The 20,810-nt window shown below is 45.5% G+C and overlaps 1 protein-coding gene across 1 annotated transcript in view; it reads right to left on the bottom strand.

Moving 5' to 3' along the window:
• Nucleotides 1-1,278: 1,278 nt before the first annotated feature.
• MNT (MAX network transcriptional repressor) overlaps nucleotides 1,279-20,810 on the bottom strand; it is a 67,141-nt gene continuing 47,609 nt past the window's right edge. Inside the window, exons 5-6 of the mRNA XM_077836429.1 lie at nucleotides 5,245-5,437; nucleotides 1,279-2,758 (exon numbers count right to left, since the gene is read on the bottom strand). Of these exons, the coding sequence (XP_077692555.1) occupies nucleotides 2,043-2,758; nucleotides 5,245-5,437 (909 nt within the window). The 3' untranslated portion in view covers nucleotides 1,279-2,042. The remainder of the gene's footprint in view (nucleotides 2,759-5,244; nucleotides 5,438-20,810) is intronic.

The following is a 20,810-nucleotide window of genomic DNA, read 5'->3' on the forward strand; positions in this document are numbered from 1 at the left end:
TCCAACAGTAGTGTGGGGCAGGGGTAGATTTTCGAATTAAACTTAAACGACTGTATGGCAACTACCTGACTCTGATGATGCCAGAGAGTCATATCCTGCGGGCCTTACTCTGGTGCAAATCCCACTGAAGTGAATGGGAGTTTTGGACAAATACAGTCAAAAGGATCCATTTCCTGGGGAAGATCTCAACTCAGAAACAAATTTGCACATGAAGTGGCTAGGGTGGTGAAGGTATCCAATCACTTGACTAGTCAACGCACGCCTTACATCCTAATCTGGGTTGGTGTCACTTCCAAAGGAGGTTGAGTTCATTGCACCTTTACTCCCGCTACTAGCCATTTCCAGACAGTAACATGATAAGAAAGGACAGATGTTTGCACAGGGACCACCGTCCCCTGGCCCTGACACACACAATACTTCCCCTCACTGCAGTGGGAGTTTTGTCTGCAACAGAATTACAGATCAAAAAAGAAAAAGGAAAAAGGAGAACATTAGCAATAGAACGACATGGGAAGCGGGACAAGGAACAGAAGATTCAAACAACAGATAATTAAACGTGTCTTAAGCAACCACTGAAGAGAATGGCAAGTACCTGTAGAAAATCTGTGTCTCATTGAAGTCAATGGGAAATTTGCCACTGACCTCAATGGGCTCTGGTTCGGCAGCCACAAAAGATGGAACAAAATTATACCAGAAACCTTGGGATGCTTTAAAGTAGTCACTTCAGATAAGAAGGGGGTTGCTCTTTAGTCAGATTTCACTGTATTTTGTAAGACACACTGTCAGGTTCTATATACTGATTTACTGGAATATACTGTTATCCTATACAAAATTAAAGTCCATTTCATTTTATTTTTTTTCAAAGCTCTCGCCCTTTGGAGCATGTCACATGCACATTTATCCATTTTCTAATCCGTTCACTATCCTGCACTAAAACGTGGTCACGTTCAGGGAAAAACCACCACAAATCAACCTCATTTTTGGCGGCTTTCTTGTCCCAGGTTCCATTCCACCCAACTGGCGAAGTATATTGCAAAGCCACTAGTTCTAAATAACTGCTTCTGTCAGAATCCTTTTAGGGAATGGGCCTGGGGTGAGGCATCTTGAAATAGATAGAGCCGTGCACAGAGCGGTCTGTGAAATCCATTATTGCATTCGCAACAAAAACAAACCCAAAACAAAACATTTTTAAACCATGAAAATAACAAATGTGAAATTTTCCTTTGACAAAGCTGTGTAAATGGAGTCATTTATGAAATCCCAACAAATGAAGTCCGGTTGTGTATTCTTTTTCCTTTTATTAAACAGGACAGAGAATTTCCTTTAAATGCCATAACAAGTCACAGTGATTTCAGATGGTTTACTGAAATGTAATATACTGAAGGGAAATACCTTTAACATGTTTTTTTTTTTTTAAATTTGTCATCAAATATTTGTACTCTGGTCCACTAAACCATCTGTCTTTAAAGTTTCTTTTTTTTTAAAGAGAACACTCTGCTTTCTTCCTCCAAAAATTAACATTTAAGTTGTCTAAAAATCCTGCAAACAATCAACCTTGCCAAAGGCCTTCTCCACTGTTATATTTATTTATATATATGTAGCTTTGGGCAGATACATATACATATAAATATAGACTTCTATGATTTTTTTCCCATTCTACGCAATGTCTCAATAAAGACATCAGACTTTTTTATTCTACAAAGAAGCAACACATGAAAGGGGAAAATTAAAGTCTTCAGAACATCATATTCATATTTCACTGATTACACGTAAAAGGAAAAAAAATCACTATGAACAACTGTCATTAAAGTTTTCTCTGATTCGCGAAATTCAAGTGCAGAGAAGCCCCGTTTCTCATTACCACTTCCAGGTTGGTTATTAAAAGATTAAGGATGGACTTGGCAGTCCCAACCTTAGCTGTGTCACTCTTCCCCTGTTCACAGAGTTCCTGCACTTTTCTCCCTTGGAATCGGACGTGGTTGGAATGTATGGAGTTTCAGGAAAGGTGGCCTGCCAAAGACTTTGCCAGTGGGCTTCCTGTTCTAGGCCAGCTTCAGCGTGCTCACAGGGAATGATGGCATGGTGACCATAGTTACCGGGTTTAGCACTGTTTGCCCAACTAACTGTTGATGGTGGACAACTTGGGTTCCTACAGCAGGTTTGGCCATCACCGTTTGCTGGCCTAGGTTTGTGGTTCCATTCACTTGCTGGTGAGAAATCGTGTGAGCGATGTGGCTCACGACCGGCTGGCTGACGGCCACTGGCTGAGGATAAATGGGTAACTGCTGGCCGAGGTGGGTCATGCGATTTATGGTTGCCTGGTGCACAGTGATGTGGCCGATAGGCTGAGCAGCAGTGGTGAGTTGCACGGGGCTGGACGTGGAAGGTGCAATGTGAGCGATGTGCTTGGTCTGTGGACCCTGAATCACATGGTTGACAGTCTGGATGACTGACGCGTGGGTGGTGGCGGTGTGGGCGATAACAGTCGATTGCACCGTCGAGGCCGCCACAATGTGAGTCTGTGCGGGCACGATCGCCTGCGGCTGGACCAGTGCCTGGGTCTGGAGGGGAGGCGGCGCATGGGGCGGGGTTTGTTTCTGATGCAGAGGCAGGTGCTGAGGCAAGGCGGCCGGGTGGTGCGAAGCAGCATTTGGAGGGACAGCTTTCAGTAGCTCGGGATGTTGGCGCTGGGTTAGTTTTGGTAAGGAGTTCATGGGCCTGTCGTCTTCCATGTCTTCGTCAATGTTGTCTTCGCCTTCTGGAAAAAAAGAAAGGAAGAAACTGGGGTAAACAGAACAGCCGAGGATGAGCCTGACTATCCAGCCTCACCTCCAGGGCACGAAGGGAGGAACCGATTATACCTGTAACACAGAGTTATCACTCGAAAGCATGAAGGTAACCCAACTACACTCAAGTTCAACGTCTTCCTTTGAACATAGGCTCGACCAACCCTTGCAGCCAACTTCTCCCCACTCCCACTCGATTGCCAAGGGGGGGATGCTCACAGCAGGGCAAAGCCAGCCTTAGAAAAGTGAGACGCCCCAATTGAGAGTGGTGCCCTGAAGATGCCAGGCAGGGGGGAGAGAAATCAGACAGGGAGAGTTGCCTCCCATGATGGCAGCAGGGACAGTACTCGGTCCTCTCTTTACAAGGGATGGATTCCGTCTCAGCTTCACAGGTGCTCAGGGGAGGTTATAAAGAGAGGCTGCATGGGAAACAGATGGAAGTCTGCATGCCCCAGGGTTATAGGACTAGGCCAAATCCTAACCTGGGGAGTTTTCTTGTCCTAGAGAGACCTTGCTAATTGGGACTCTTCTTTTTACGTTCCGCCAAGTCATTTCATCCATTTGCACCTCTCGTCTCAGATCAGGAAGGAAGCTGAGATGGGGAAATATGGCAGCTAGTTTCCTTATCCTCTGGCTACGGAAAAGGGAGATTGGTCCAGCCAGTGAACTGCTGAGTCAGTACAGGACTGTGGGGACCCCCGTGAGACCGGGACCTTGAGCGTGGTACTTTGCATTACTCATTCTAAAGCGAGTAATGTAATGGCAATTACATATTTTGAAAGATGCGGTGGCTTGGGAGAACTAGGGAAGACCTTTCCCTCTTCCCAACCCTTTAAGAGATCCTTCCTGCAGATGGCTGATATCGTTCCTCATTTCCATCAGCCTAAATTATGAGTCTGTTGGTGCTCAGACACCATGGTGATGGGCATAGTACAAGAACCTGGAGAGCATTGGTAAACTCCGGTTTTCCCTGTCCAGCTGCTGCTGTATCAACTGCCTGTAGTTTCACAAGCGGATTCCATTACTGTTTGAAGGGACTGATACAAATAGTTACAGAGTGCTAACCTTGGCCAAAGCGTGCCCTTGAACTGTCTATTCTCCATATGGCAGATCACAAGTCAAGCCAAAAGCATGGCCCCATCTATCTTACTGATAAACTCGTTACAGGGCAGATGTATGTGAAAACGTTTTGCCTCCATTAACAACCCTTTACTTTTCATCATGGGTCCTTTTCAAACAACGGTAAGGCTCATTAAACTGTTCAAAAGCACTGGTGACGTCTTCTTCCATTCAGTGCCCTTCTAAAGGCTCTTCTCTACATGGCAGAAGAAACCCTGAGATTTCAGTGCAAATACACCTGTTGCTTTCTATTTGCTCAGTTCTAACAAGCAGGAATGCGCGCTGGCCTTACATTACAACTGGGTTTTGAATGCGGGGAGCTGAGTCTCACAATGTAGGACATCCAACATGCAGATTTTAGTGGGCAAAACAGCACTTACAAATAATAACACTTTGTACGTACACAGAACCTCTCATGCAAGACCATCACTGTGCTATGGAGGTGGACAAGAATGATTCCCCCCCGCCCCGTGTGACAAGCTGAGGACAACTTTTACATACGTGCTCTCTGATTTCGGATTCCGAACCCAAGAAACTTTGTGCCTGATTTCCAGAAGTGCCAAGCACCCACAGCTCCAGAGGAAGTCCGCAGGAGCTTCCAGTGCTCTGCACTCTGAAAATCAAGCACTGGGCTGTGAAGCTGGGCCCCCAAAAATGGAGGACAAAAACCTGGGCCAAACTGGTGTGACTAGAACTCAGATCATCTGGTTCCCAATTCTGTGTTCTCATCACCAGGCCACTCTGCTTTAAGCCTGATTTCAGCATTGGATGTACGATTACCCACCTGTTAATGGGCATGAAAAAATCCCATTCAATTCCATCTCCAGATTCCTCCAGGAGAGGCCTGAAATACCTAGTGCACTTTGCATAATTTAAAACCAGATAAGCAGGGTTTGCAAACACATACTATTCTGTAACACATAAACACATCCCACAACCATATTTGAATCCTCCAGCAGCATTTGGAAAACATTGTTCACATGGTCGGATGCAACAATGGTCCTTAGAAAGGCAGTGTGGATGCAGCTACCTGGCTGTGAAAGCAATTTGGCTGACAGTGTTAAACTGTGCTGGGAAGAATATTTCTGCTAGCGTGGACCGGGCTAAAATGGAGCTTTTCACCAGCTGAAACTTGTCCGCTTCCAAGTTCTGTTACAAAACCAAAACATGGGCTGGTTTAGTCAAAAGTCTTAATGACCCTGAAAGGAGATTCCATCGCTTACCATCACATTCATAGGTCTGGGATGAAGCTGAGAGGAAACTCAAGTTGTTTCACATGGTTTCAAGGTCAAACTAGCACCTGGCAATGCCACAGCAATAACAGAGAAGCTAATGGTACCTGATGCAGTCGAGGTAGATGCCTGGTCATCCTCTGGCTGAACTGTCTGTCGAATAATCCTGTCAATTTCCAGGATGTCCATCCACTGGCTCAATTCGTTCTTCAGTTCGGCCAGTCGCTGCTGGGTAGCAATCTTCTCCCTTGCCAACCGCTCCATCTCGTGTTCATATTCCTTCTCCTTTCTCTTTAAAGTCTAAGGACAAGATGAAGAAAGCAATGGAAGAAATACAAATAAAAATGTGACCCACTGTAACCAGGACACGCCCATTGCCTTTGTCATTAGAACATAAGAACGAACATAGTGGGTCAGACCAAAGGTCCATCTAGCCCAGTGTCCTGTCTTCCGACAGTGGCCAATGCCAGGTGCTTCAGAGGGAATGAACAGAACATGTAATCATCAAGTGATCCATCCCCTGTCGCCCATTCCTAGCTTCTGCCAGTTGTCTTCACTTTATCACTAGTTTCCAGTCAAGGCTACACCTTCTAATCCTCACAGTAAGTGAGAGGGCTGGTGACAACCATAAAAAACAGAACGCTCTGCTTGGTCAATCCTATGGAATCTCCCCCATACTAGGAATAGTGCTGATCCCAGTGTCTGAGCACAGCACCAGAAATGAAGTGATTAATGGGCCAAAATCAAATCAGATATAAGTAAATGCAACTACATAGACATCAGTAGAACTGCACCTGCTTGCATTAGGTCTGAATTTAGCCCAGTATAGCCACTGGTCTGAGTAAATAAGGGGTGTGTGTGTGGTTTAATAGTTATTTCTCCTTTGGAAAGTCTTAATAGCTTTACATCAAAATAAACGGCAGCAACTGTGGCCTACATCCCCTCAAATTACAAAATACTAGGCTAGGAATAACCTTCAGCGACATTAATGGCCTAATTTTGATCTCTGAACTGTCAAGGCAGTTGTGGCTCTCTTGGACAATGCAGATCACAAAACCCATGATGCAGTGCCTGAGACATGGGGACAAAGCATTCTCGGTTGAAAGGAGCCAGCCATGGAACGAACTTCCAAAGGACACAGGAGACTCCAGGGTCTAACTGTCTTTAGAAAAACCTGCAAAACCTTCCTCTTCAAAAAGGGTTTTCCACCATACCAAGGACGACACTCCATCATTAACATCCCCAGCTACTAACATGCCCCCTCCATAAAAACCAAACCAAAAAAACCCTATAAGACTTATAACAGGCAAGCTTATCAACCAATCAGGCCAAAAAATCCAAGAACAACAAACCAACAAAAATACCCCAACAAGAGGATTTTACCTAAAAAAAGGAGGGAAGGGGAGGGGGAGGGAGAGAGAGAGAGAGAGAGAGAGAGAGATCCTTCCACTGACTTTCTTTCTGCTTCTGTTTAAGCAGAATATATTTCTGCAGTGTACCTTATTATCACTGAAATCTTCTGTATTTAATTATAGGGCTAAGGCCAAGAATTTCAAAAGTGACTTAGTGATTTCATGTCCTTCAGGTTTTGGGTGCCCAAATTAAGATGCCTTCAAGGGGCCTGATTCTCAGAAAATGCTGAGCTGCCCCCTCTAAAAATCAGACCCCTTTAAGCTGTCTGATGTTGGGCACCAAAAACGAACACAAAACACACACACAAAAACCCAACAACTAATCACTGTTGAAAATCTTGACCCAGAGCTTAATATCTATATGGAGCTATGATCTGCTTAGCCTTTACATACCCAGCAAGGGACCGTTCATTACCGAAAAACACAGTGACCACTGTTCTCAACAGAAAGTCCTGCTGAAAATGTAGGTCCCAGTCATGAGATGCATTGACCACTCATGACTTTGCAAGATTGGTCCCTTACCGTAGGACAACAGCACCAATTAACAGAGCAGCATAATCTATGTTGCAGTAGCCAAGGCAAATTGTGGCTCACATTGTAATAATCTCACCTACCATTTGTTTGGTGATGCTTTTGTTTCTGTATATAGTTTAGATCATAAAAACTTACTGGATTTGTCAACCAAAACTTGTGGGAATCGTGTTAATTGCAATCTAGAATAGGTGGCACTGGACCAGTTGATGTAATAAGGAGAAGCACGCAACACAATTTATTGTGCAAGAAACTTCTAAATACTGCTTCCTCCCCTCCTTGACAAACACTAACAGTTGCCTGCAAAGCTCATGAAACCATGCTCTTAGAAATGTAAGATTTGCCACATTAGAGTGAACTTATAGTCTGCCAAGGTCAGCACCATGTCTCTGGCAGTGGGTTCTGCTGAATGCTTCAGAGCAATGTGAAAAAAATCCCATAATCCACCGGGCAAACTCTGCAATGCTGTGCATGAGAGATGGAGAAAAGTCCTTAGTGGCTGATTCTAGTACCAAGTAGGTGATCCAAATCAACTAGGTAACAGAGCAGGCTTCCTGAGACTCATCCCTGTTTAATGGTAGAAAAATGGGCTCTCTAATGGGCTCTCTCTGATCCAGAGAAGTGCTGAGCACCTACAACTCTCTTTAATTCCAGTGGGAGTTTTGAGTGCTCAGTGCCTCTCAGGATCAGGTCCTAAGCATTCAACAGTGAAATGACTTGCAGCCAGAGCCCTGATTTGTCAAGTAAATTGATTCTGCTGTGTAAGTCACACCCTCTGGAACTCCATCTTTCTCTGGTCCATATTCCGCTTTGGATGGGTCCACAGAAGAGATGACAGCAGCAAGGTGAGACAGATTATAGAAGAGACACTGGAATATATGGGTCAGTCAGACACTTCGACCTGCCCGGGCAGCGGTCTCATATGGAAAGTCTTTGCTTCAAGGACACAGTGGTTCAAATTCTGCTCTCAGTTTTCAAATACCTAGACTCCCCAAAATGACAGATCCAAATCCCCGCAGGATAAACTCAGTCGTTCCAAGGCAGATATTTCATATTCCATGGAGTTCACCCCATACAGGGTCCTTCAGATGAGGCCTTTAGAAAACCAAGATCACATCTGGTCTCAATGAATACTAAAGATCCCACTCCACTTTTCATAAGAGAAAGGGTTTGCCCCACATCCACATTTCCCCCTCCCCGACGTGCTCTATGGCTTGTTTACCCATCTGAGTGTTGCTGTCTCCCAAACATGGCTGCATTTAAGTGAATTCTGCATGTGCACAGTTTGGAACCCATTAGAATGCAAGGCACAACCGCTGCTGAAAACTCCGGGCAGTTTGCATTCTCCATTATCTAAATCTCAGATTTGATCTGTGGGGGTCATAGCCTGTGGCAGGGAAGAGAGGAGGAATGATTATCAATGGAAAGAAGAAGAAAAATAACCGTATACATGTTTTCTCCCATAAAACTACTTTGGCTCTATGCAAACATAACCCGGCCTCTTGAACGAGTCTAAGTTCGTTAAGTGTTTTTTGTTTCAAACAAACCAGACACTTCATTCTACATCCCCCCCAACAAAACTCAGAAATTAAGACCCAAGAAACGAATCTGATTCCTGTGGATCTGATTCCTGTGGAATGTGAAAGTCAGGTCCTTCCCAGCACAGTGCTTCCACCCTGCTGACTTCCTAAGCTCCATGCCAGAACACTCTGACTGTACGTGCGTGGCAAATGCTGACATGCAAAGAGGCTCTCTTAAGGACATCGGCAAATGAATCACGGATGCAGAGCACATACAAAATGTATGAAACATAAGCTGATGAAGCAGCAAAGCAGCCAGTTCAGAGCCCTAGTAGGGGCATTCCGCCAAAGCAGCTGCATGAGCTTGAATACTCCTTCCACTCCCCTCCTCTATCCCAGTCTGAGGGAGTCCCTTGTTTCTTCTGTGCTGTAACCTGCCTTCCGAGCAATAGGAGTCACTCTCGGTTCCTGACTTCAGCCTCAGTTCATCTCTCCTAGAACTATTTAAAGAGATTCATGATCAAATCCAGAAGCAGGGCTATGGAAAGGGTGCAAAGGAGGTGGAACGGGCATAGCTCTCTTTGCACTGCTGTGCAGGAGGAGGCCTGAGAGCTGTGGTTTGGCCACTGAAGGGATGTGGCCAGTGAATCTGTAACTACAGTGATCTGCTGCCCAAAATCTGGGGAAGGGCAGCCTGGTGGCTGCGGACAGGGTTACCATGGTGGTACCATACCACGGATGCTCTGTGGCTTGGGACGGGCAAGTAAACACTCCCTATCCCAACACCTCCGTCGAGCTCACTTGTTCTGGCTTTATGCCAGGCCCTAAAACATTAATGTACCAAAATATCTCCAAACAGGATGGCAGATTGCGCTTCCTATTCTGAGGGAGACATGGGCATTCTGAAGAGCAGCACCACCTGAAAAAGAGCGACTAATAGAGGAGAAATGGATAAAAGCCAGCAATACCTTGCATCACAGGGGAATACTGAAGTCACGTAAGAAAGAAAACATAAGCTGTCCTTTTCTGCTAGCACCCACAAACAGAGTATTGGAACCCTTCAATATACTGATCACCAGAGAAGGAAAAAGATGCATGTCAATGCAGTCTTCCTGATACACAAAGGTGTAGCAAACAAAGTACCACTATGGAACCTCGTATTATTACAGTGGACTATACATGTAAAGTTAATGCATCAGATAGTGACCAATTTTAAGAAAGAAAGAAAGAAAGAAAGAAAGAAAGAAAGATAGCTGATCTTGACAGATGTTTCCATTTTCTGAAGCCTTAAACCAGCAGTGAGGCACAGGGTACTGCAAATGGGATAAAGACTCTTCCAGTTCTAGGTGGCTAATTACAACTGCATTCTACGTCAGTGTTGGCTGTGAATGAGGAGAGGCCTTTAGCCCTGATTATGGGCCCGAAAGAGAGGAAATGAGTAAAATCTGCAAAAGTGCCCAAGTCCCATTTTCAAGGCCCCAGGAGCAGAAATCCCGTTTTCAAAAGGGACAGGAACTTAGAAGTCTAAGTCACAAAGGTGCTTTTGAAAATGTTACCCAAAGAGATTTTCACATAGCTCATCGTGGCTGTTTCTCCCCACTCACATCCAGAATGCGCTGAAGTCTAAGGCAAAGCTTCCACTGATCTTCCTCATGCAGGATCAGCCCTGTGATCTTCAGAATACAGGCACCTAGACCCCAGTTCTATCAGTGTGTCTCCCAGTAGGATATGACCCCATACACTTTAACAATCCTGAAGGTCAGCTGACTCAAGACTTATTTGGGAAACCCTCAGTGCTTGCTTGACTCTAGTGGGATTAAGATGGGGGCTCTTAATTTGTTAAATACCAAAACAATGAACTGGGGTGTCTCCTGCTTCCTTCTTACAGAAAAGCTGAGTCAAAATTATATTAGTGAACCACAGAAATTACTGGTGTCTTTTTTCCCCTCTGAAGCAAACAAAGCAACAACCCTAAAACTGAACCCAACTCATTTATACTAATTGGCCAAATTCAGCCTTGGTGTAAGGGGGAGAACTGACTTAAATGGGGTTGCCCTCACTTTATGCCACAGCTGGATTTAGTCCAATGTAAACAATCTTTTACAAGTTAATATTTTCACTCCAAGGGGAGAATTTTTAATATTTTTTTTAAACGGGCAAATTATACTAGAATACCCCCTAATCCCAGAGATATATAATGGAAATCACTGACATCTTATAGCAGCAATGGCAGACACTGGGACAATAAAACGCAGGCAAATCAGATGTTCTGTGGCTACTCTAAATGGGGAATAGAGGGGTCAGAGCTCTTGACTGTATTACAGCTCCGATCTCTAATCTCAGGAGACCTAGTTTAAATCCATATAAGGCTGCAGTGGCTTAAAATCCATACGTTTATTTTAAAGCCCATTATTCTGCAGCTTCTCATCGGGTCGTGGCGGGTATATTACAAAACTATGCAACACAATCCAAGGTAGCTGTGTTCCGATTTCCAAGGTAGCTGTGTTCTGATTTCTCAGGTAGTGGAGAAGACTGAGGGAAGACACACGTTCCCATTCTCAGCTGTAAAAAGATTCCTACACTGGAACAGCCCCCATGTGAGCTGAGTAGGAGTCGTCGCCTTGCAATGTAAGCAAGGGAGAAATGAAAAGGAAAACGCCTGCCAATAAAATCCTCATAAACCTACATGCGCACACAAGACCTGCTACTGCTCTCCACACATAATCTCCCTCCAAAGACATCCCCACGTGATTCTCCACGTGGCGTGGGGCGTGAAAGGAGAACACGGAGCCGTGCAGCTTTCGAAAACCATTCCGCAGTCTCTGAACCCGTATCTCGTACGTCACCAGCATCCCGACTCGGGTTTTGTTTCCTTCCCTCCTGCAAGCGAAGAATCCCGGCCACAGAAGAGTGTGATGCCAGGTGAGGCAGCGCAGCTACTTGGGTTTAATTAGCTGCACACATTTAATTACCAAAAGGAAAGTGGCCCCCTAGCAACAGTTGCTAGACACTCTCTGAGCTGCCGAGGTCAGAGATCGCGTGCTGATGCTTGCTCAGTAATCTACTCCCCCGTAGCTCACATGGCTCTGGGACTGCCCCTTGGAAAACAGGCTGTCTGCATGGCAATGCTCCAGGCCCATCCCTTTCTCCAACCATCCACCGCCACCTCCGCCCCCCCTTAGAAGCAGAGCTCCACATGTCAGCAGCCTGAGTCCCCTCCCTCTGCTGGGAAATGACTTGACCGGGTGCCAGCTCACAACAGCCACTCGCTGTAGCTACACATTCCTTTTAGGGCTTGTGCAAACAGCTCTCCTGACACTGGTGCACGCACGTACATGCACGGCGGGGCTCTCCAAGAGGAAGCTCTCCGGAGCGCACCGAGATAAGCAGCCATGCCAGAGAGGCTGCACATGTCAAGATGCTTTTCGCAATCACCATGGCCGTGTAGCCTAATGCCACACAAGGCGTTCTTATTCATAAATCAGTATGATCAGGATCTTTCCCTTTGCTTTAGTCCCACCCATCCGAGGCTTTCTTTGCCTTTTACAAACACTAAATCAGCCCGCTTCGCACCACCCAGCCCCAAAATCAGGCACTGGAGTTGCATTCACCAGAGACAGAGCTGGGGGTGGAAATGCAACCTCTGGGCACCAGCTGATCCCTATACATCACAATGAATTCCCCTCCAGCTGGAAGCCTAGTCACTGCGGACACCCTCCCTCCTCAGGAGTTTCTGCTCTTAGGGCACGGAATTGGCTTTAGTTTGCAGCAAGGGCCCCCTCCGGGTGAAAAGCTGACTCAAGAGTGTTCCCTATCCGTTCCAGGCACTGGGGCCGACGCAGAGTCCTACTTGCAGAATGCAGGGGTTGCAAAGATCCTGCTGTACTTGCATCTCCCACACAGTAGGGCTTAAGTAGGTCAGAGGTGAATTTCATCCTGATTCTTTTAGCATCATCTAGAGGTTGTTTCAGACAAAGCATCTGCCTCTCCATAGCTGAGAATTCACTGGGTCTGCACTGGGTTGCCAGCTAATGCACCTGGAAGGGCACAGTGATATCCAAACCCCACCTCTCCTGGATCTTCTTGCCTATGCACCCTCAGCCATGCAGAGCATCTTCCAACTGCCCTCCTGGCACACAAGGTTGCTAAAAGAAGAATTGTTATTATCATGCCTCTCACAATGGGACCTGGCCTCCAGGTGGTACAGCAACACAAATAACAGTCATCACCTACAGCAACTGCGAATTTTTAAAAATAGGATCCAATTATAGATACTCTCCCATCTCACCTGATCTTGTCTGCTGGATCTGCAACAGACTTAGAAAACAAGACTAGACTGAGCAGGGAAAAGAATATCAGACCACCGATAATGACGAGCGAAATTTACAAGGAATGATGTTTTGATAAAGGAATTAATACAAATACACTGAATTCTTCTTTTTCTAGGTCTGATATTTTGTTAAAGCAGCTGCACGTGTATCTGGGACAACGGCAGGTTTTCAACTGCAATCTGACCCACTTTCCCTAGCTGTCACTCCTAATGGAAACTGTCAGAGAAGACAAAGCTAAGACTTGGGGAGTAAGGAGTTTTCAGGGGCTCATAACTGGGATGAAGATTAAATTGTCTGCCAAGTTATGGAGAGATGCATGTTCCCCAAGTTTGGCCCGGGGTCTCAGAACCTGAATCCTTTGCTTAGAGCAACGTCTTTTACAAAGGAACACTTCCTCCTTCCAGGCTGCCTTGCTGTTTCCATCAGGATATGGTCCCATTAGGCGCTTCCTGTCCTGAAGTAGAGACGTGCTTTACGTGCAACACTTTGCACAGTTTCATCTGATCCCCTCTCACCAGATAATGGCTTTGCCTGTGTTCACAGGAGACTGTTTGCCCTCTGCAGTTCTTCTCCCCTCAGCAAAACATGTAGGGTTTCAGTTTGTGTATGGACTGAAATACAGTAACAAAGGAACTTTTGTACCACTCAGCGCGTGAGCTCACAAACATACCTAATAATAATACTCAGCACAGTACTCTGCCTCCTCCAAGTGCTCTACAAAGTATTAACTGTTGAATCCTCTGCAAGCTCCTGTAAGGTAATTCATTAGTATTATTATTCTCATTTTATAGATGGGGAAACTGAGGCAAAGAGGCTAAGTGACAGCGTCAGAGCTGCGATTAGAATTCCAGAGTCCAGTCTCCCAGTCCTGTGCTCAGACCACAGCTCCATCTCTCTCTTTCTCCCCTGGTAGATGGCTTCCAATTTAAAGGGAAACTGGGAAGTAGCTGTGTGTGTGTGTGTTTGTTCTCAAGCTTTCTGAAACCAATGAGTATTGTCTTATTTTAAGAGCATAGGGGTGTGTATGTGGGGATTTAAAACCACAGATCAGCCATTAAATGTTATAGACAGCTGGACTCTGATTGATTCTCCCAAGAAACAGCTTGGAAAGAAGAACCAGCTTCTTCACAAGAAGAACCATATAGTGATATCTTCCCTGGCCCTTTTACTGAGCAAGGGATGATCTGGCAGATGGTATATAGTTGATTTTTCCTTTGATTGTCCTCTGAACACCTTTCTATTGTCCAGCACCATCCCTCCAGCAGAGGACTGGAAGGAAGCCCATCTATATCTCCAGTAATTCGTTGCTGAGCAACACAGAGGCAGTCACTCCTCCATAGGGAGAGAATGCACTAAAGGAGTGAGAAACCATGAATGGAAATCAAACGCAGGTAGCTAGCATGGCAGTGTGGGAAACTAAACACTAGGACACAAGGAGTTCTGGTGTTTTAAAACAGCAGTACATATAGAAACCTCTGAGAGCAGGTTGATTTGAAACACCAATATAGAGAATTTAAAAACACCAAACTCTCAACTACTCAGTTAGCCAAGAATTCTTTCCATCTACCAAGAAGCTCAAAAAGAACCCAACTGCACTAGATCATCAGGAGATTCATTTTTCATCTGTAGCACTCCCCTCCTCCAGAGTGACAGAACAAGCACTTACAGAGATGATACATGATCAAGGACAATTGTGATGGTACTGCAAGAGTCCAAGGTCAGTGATCGCTTTGTCAGTGTTAAAAAAACAAAGGCTTGTATTATACCATTGCAAGACTGACATTATACTTAGGCATTTTTATTAGAATGCCCTTCTTTTTCAGGTTTCATCATTTTCCACCCAAAAAAGATCCTTTTGGCTAGAATTTCTCCTGGTGAATATTGGGAGAGAGGTAATGGAGATTTTCACTTAAATTAATTTGACTGACTTTGAGCTACTGAAGCATGAAAAAATAAAAGAACAAGTGTTTTTCACCAGATATCCAATTGCCCACATGTGGTTTTCATGCTTAGACTAACTTCAAAGTCGCAGCGCTTAGGCTTTGGTGAGGACGAAAACCTTGCACACCTCCGAGGAAAGTTGTAAGTGTTCAAAGCTTGCATCACAGAACACATGCAGCATCCAACTAATTTATTCAAATGAATGCACTGAAATACTTCAACTATATGTACCTGGAGATCTGTGTATTCAAATAGTGTAAACCAGTTAAATCCGACTAGCTAGAGCTTTACATTGACTGCTCCAGACTCATCATACACCCTGGACAGCTATCCTGCCATGCCACTTCACGCATTTATGTTTGTCAGAGAAAGCAGCAGGGACTAGTGGGTTAAGCATGCAATTCACAGCCAAAAAATCCTAAACTTAATCCTGGTTCAGCCACTGATTCCTTCTCTTGGCCTTGGGCAAATCACTTAAATATTTGTTTGGTACTGTTTCTCTACCTGAAAAATGGATCCTTCCCTGCCTCAGAGACTGTTGGGAGGATCAATTTATGTTGGAAGTGTAAACTATTACACAGGCAATCAATACTATCCTACAGCAAAATCTGTTAGTAGCAACCCAAAGGGCTACTGTTATTCTGGCCATTCTAAGCGATGGACACATGATTGGGTGAGCTAACTTGGAGGAAGTGCAGACTGAGATTTTATTGGCTGTTTGGGAGGGTGACTCTGGTTTGGAGGTGATTGTTAGCATCGCTGTATTCAAACAAGCACTTCTCAGAACTCATGTTCAACTCAAAATGTGTGGTTCAGAGGTTCTGTACCTCAAACGAAAGCTGCAACCAGATCATGCTACCTAGAAGAAGGCACCAGTATGTTTGGTGGGGGTTATTTTTATCCTGGACACCCATGTTAACAGTTTTATATTTGCACACTCAGTAGGGTAGTGAGAGCCTAGCAGTAGGTGAGATTGGATGTGAAGAAGCCTGACAGTACCACAGGGCGCAATCTGATTTTAGCCAGCTCCACAAATGCACCACCTCTGGAGGCTTCTGTTTTCTAAGCAAAGAATTTCCCTGTCCTTATGTTCATGCAAAATCATGACTGCAATTCCCCCCCGCCCAACATGTCAGGAAATTGAAAGGACTGGTTGCCAAGGCAACTGTTACTCTACAGTGTTAAGGGGTTGCTGTGACAACCATAACTTTGAATTTCTTGACTTTTGTGCATACAAAAATCTCAACCACAGTACCGCACTGATGGAGATAACAGACCCTGGCCCCAACACTGCTGCTGTGGGAGTCACAGATTCCAGGATTTTCATGTTGTTTACCAAAAAGCATCCACGCCTTTTGACATTTGGGGATTTTTGCATGTGGGCTGGTTGCTCTGATGAGAAACGGTGGAGCCAATTTCACTGAGAACCTCCACAGCTGCTAAATCAAACCCTAAGCTGCATGAGAAGTTAACAGAGAGCAGAAGCTGTGCAATGACACATGAACAGGGCAGTAGGAGCCTGAATTCCTCTGGGGGCAGAAGCTTTTTCCATCCCCCACAAGGTAAAAAAGATATTAACATTCTTTTTGGAGAGCAAGGTTGTATTCAGAACGAGATATGCACGCTAGGCCCTGATACAGTAATGCATTTAAGTGCGTGCTTAACTTTGTGGATGAGTAGTCCCATCGGGACACTTATATACTTGAAGTTCGGCATGTGTGTAAGTGTTTTGCTGGATCTGTGTGACAAAGGGCTGGAACGATTGGCTCCTAACTCTTTGGGATTACTCTCTGCTGCATCCTGCCATCATTTACAGCAAAGAGGGTGTAAAACACTACGGCCGGTATCAGCGGAGAATCCTGATTTGGTAGCACATTACAGCCACTGTGCACAGCTGTAAATGACGACGCAACGCACAAGGAGAATTAGACCCTTTTGTATTTTGTTTAAATGGACGTCCACCAAATTAGAACCTGAACGTGTCTGTGGGTTTTCATGCCCTACAAGAATCAGATTTTCTTCCTTGACATGCAACAGGCAGGTTCAGGGCAGCCTTCCCCCAAATGGATTATTAAACCAAAAAAGCACAACATTCACAGCAGCAAATACACACTGCGACACCAGTTGTAATGTATTGCCCTTTCTTGTTCCTTCTTCTCAGTGTTTCAAGGCTGCTAACATGGTCCTTGCAGGGGTGTGGCCCGCCCACCCACTTAGCATCCAGGCCCACTCAAATCTGAGCAGGGGTACAGTGCTGCTACAGTGGCCCAGAGCGTCATTCGGGCACCCAAAATCCAAGACGGAGCTATGCGCCCGCCCTTCATAAAGCTACGGCTTTCTGCCTTGCCATTTCCTGAGCCGCCCCATGCGCGTGCCCAGATCAGCAGGTGAAGCCCTGTGTCTGGGGGCACCAGGGCTAGGCAGAGGGCGTGGCGTCGGGGGAGACAGTGAGCTAGCACCGTCTGTCATTGCCCGTCCACCTGAAAGGCGGGGCCCACCCAAATTTCCACACCTAGCTACGCCACTGGGTCCTTGTGGGCCTCTGGCCAGCCATCATTTGGTAAAAAACCCAGAAACAAACTGCTCTTGTCAATACACAGCAACAGCCTTTTGTCACTGTACAAATATTTCCATTTTGTAGCTAGCTGTGATTCACTTTCTTATGTCCGGATGAAAATAAGGCCCTGACACTTCCTCTGCGTTTCACCTCCAGAGTAATACTAGCCGTGTACTTGGCATCCAGGAAGTTTAAAAGGTGTCAATAACATGCTTCCCTTACATACATTATATTAGCAATTTACAAACACACTTCCAGCCACGAGCTTTTCCAAGAGCACGTTTTAGCTGCTGTCCTACATTACTACGCATCAGACGAATCAGAAGGCCTCATCAGCAGCGTGATCGTGAAATGACTCTTAATTTAGAGCCTGATTTTGCAGTCCTTACTAATGAGAGTTGTGCCACCATGCCAGAACGTGACTTTCTTACTCGGTTTTTACTCAAAGAAACTCCCCGGTGAAATCAACCCTATATGGCAAATTGCTACACCGTTTAACAGAAAATGATCAATTCTGTAGGTTTCTTTGGAACCACGCAGCACTGAAAAGAGACTTCTATCCCTGCTGTAGAATTTGATAGGATGATTGAAAATAACCAAAAGCCAACAGAAAGAAAATCTCTTTCTCATAGGAACTGGAAGCAATTCCAGTCTGACAACAGTGGCCAGAACCAGATGCTTCAGGTGACGGTGCAAAAAACCTACCCTGTAGGAAGCAGTTTGATAATAGGTCCCCCACAAGCCTAACTCTAGGGATTAAGAGCATGAGGTTTTATATTTTTGCAATATTTCAGAATTAATATAACAAGTGAATATTTTTGTTATCCATACAAATGCCTAATCTCTCTGAATCTTGCTAAATTCTCTGTTAAATTCTATACCAATCACTCCTACTACATTCTACAGCAGGGGTTCTCAACCCTTTTCATTCTGAGCCCCCCGCCCCCAACATGCTATAACCCCCCATGCTGGTTTTCTGCATAGAAAAGCTAGTGCAACTGCCTGGGGCCCCATGCCCCAGGGGCCCCCACAGAGATACATTGCTCAGGATTTGGCTTCAGCCCCAGGTGGCGGGGCTCCAGGCCCTGGGCTTCAGCTCTATGCAGTGAGGTTTCAGCTTTCGGCCCTGAGCCGCAAGCGAGTCTAACACTGGTGCTGCCTGGCAGACCCCCTGAAACCTGCTCATGACCCCCAAGGGGGCCCCAGACCGTTGGCTGAGAACTGCTGTCTCTACAGGACTTCTCCATAGGGTGGGATTTTACCTGAGTAAGAAGAGCATGGAAACTAAGGGCTTGTTCTCTAAGTCCTCGTTCACACTAGTTGCTGCCTTTACCTAACTGGTGTGGCTGACTAATTATAAAGACTAATTATCTGAGTCCAGGGTTATAATATCATGTCCTTAGTCCTCACACAACGGGCCTACTGCTATTACTGAAGTCAATGGCCCAACGCCCACTGACGTCAACAGGAGCAGACTCAGACCCGATAGTCAATGAAGTCCCCGGGACTGCACGGTACAGCGCTCAGTACTTGGCATGATCAGGCCCAGCAGCAGAGGTACGAGTTGTATTTAATACTCTGCATGTGTGAAACCCCCAGCTGGTTTCCAAGGGAACAAAAACTAGGGTTTCTATAGCAACTGTTTCATTCAGCTAGCTTTTACAGATGAAATCTTGCCGTGGCAGCAGTGAAAGTTCCTACTTCTTTAGCCTCCTGCTACAGAAAGGAAAATACATGTCTCTGCACCACAGTATCATTATTATGCAAAGAAAAAGAACTGTCCAAGTAACCTCTTTGCTGCTGCAGATTTCAATGTTTAGGGAAATATACACACACACACATGTGCACGTGCATACAATTACAATCAACCACACAGACCTACACCCAGCAATTTGTACCACTGCAAATTCCTTGCTGGTTTCAGAGGCAGTTCTGACTCAGTGAAGACTGGCATCTACGTTCTCCCCAGGCAGATTATGAGATCATTAAGGGCCGGAGCCAAAGGCCAACAAAGTTAATAGGAAGATTTACATTTGTTTCCACCTGCTTTTGATTGGGTGCTAAAATGCCATCACGTCTTAGGAAAGGCAAAAATCTATGGCTCTGGTAGCTGATCAGTTTTCATTTGGGAGTCACTGAACATGACTGCCAGCTGATGGCTGTCTGGTGGCCTATGGGGAATGACTATGATGGTTCCTGCTCCTGGAGGATAAGGGTCTAGATTACACAAACCACCACAACTAGCATTAAGCACCCTTGTTGGCAGCCTGAGCAGAGACGTCAAGGACTGACCGAGCTCCAGAGACCGAACGCTCCTCTCGCTCCTGATGGGGTAAGCTTGTGCTGCCACTAACCATTTGGGGACTTCAGTTTCCTGGGCTGTCAAGCCAGCTTTTTATACAAGCACTAAAATTCACATAAGCTGGGAATGGGAGACAGGGGATGGATCACTTGATGATTACCTGTTCTGTTCATTCCCTCTGGGGCACCAGGCATTGGCCACTGTCAGAAGACAGGATACTGGGCTACATGGACCATTGGTCTGACCCAGTATGGCCGTTCTTCTGTTCTTAACAAAATGTACGCCAAAGGAAGAAAACAAAAGCAGAGTCTAGTCAGCCATCCCATCCTATCCCTCGCTCTATCACCAATCCCTGAATCTTGCAGGGTTACTGTATTATATACAAATAGACAATCTGCCAGCTACCTTTCACATTCTTTCAAGAAGGCTACATGAGCCGCAGTCTGACTATGGGTGAGAGGGACACAAGATCATATATGGAGCATACAGACCTGAATTTGTCATTTGTTAGTGGCCTTGTCACCTATTTTTCCCTTAACACACTGGATGGGGATGGTAACCAAAGAGGTTTGCTATATTAGGGTGTGATTGCACATATGTAGCCAGCATGGTGTTTGCAGGAAGTGAGCAACTCCCCTGCTGCAGGAACAGCGCTGCCAGAGGACCACTTCAGTAAGGAGACTCAAGCTGGTGATTAAATACATTTTTGGCACAGTCACGCCTATTCTTTCTAGTTTGATTAAGCAGATCTACCTATCTATCTATACAGAGTGCTTCCCAAACTAGAGGGGACAAGGGCGTAGAGGAGAGCAGTGGTGAGGGAAGGGAAACTTTTATTATTATTTAGATTGTGTTTGCACTCAAAGCCCCATTGTGCCAGGAGCTGTGCACATACGTAACAAAAAGATAGTCCCTGCCCCAGTACCTGTATGAGCCAGGATCCAGCCTGCCTTTGATGGCCAATGTGGTTCACTGAATGAAAAAGATTGAATCACCAAGGGAGGAGAAGCAAAAAGCAGCTAAACAAAAGCCTTTCTTCTCACTGTCAGAGCTGGATCCTGCAAAACCCACAGCCAAAC

The sequence above is a fragment of the Eretmochelys imbricata genome, chromosome 17 (assembly GCF_965152235.1).
Source record: "Eretmochelys imbricata isolate rEreImb1 chromosome 17, rEreImb1.hap1, whole genome shotgun sequence".
Lineage (NCBI taxonomy): Eukaryota > Metazoa > Chordata > Testudines > Cheloniidae > Eretmochelys > Eretmochelys imbricata.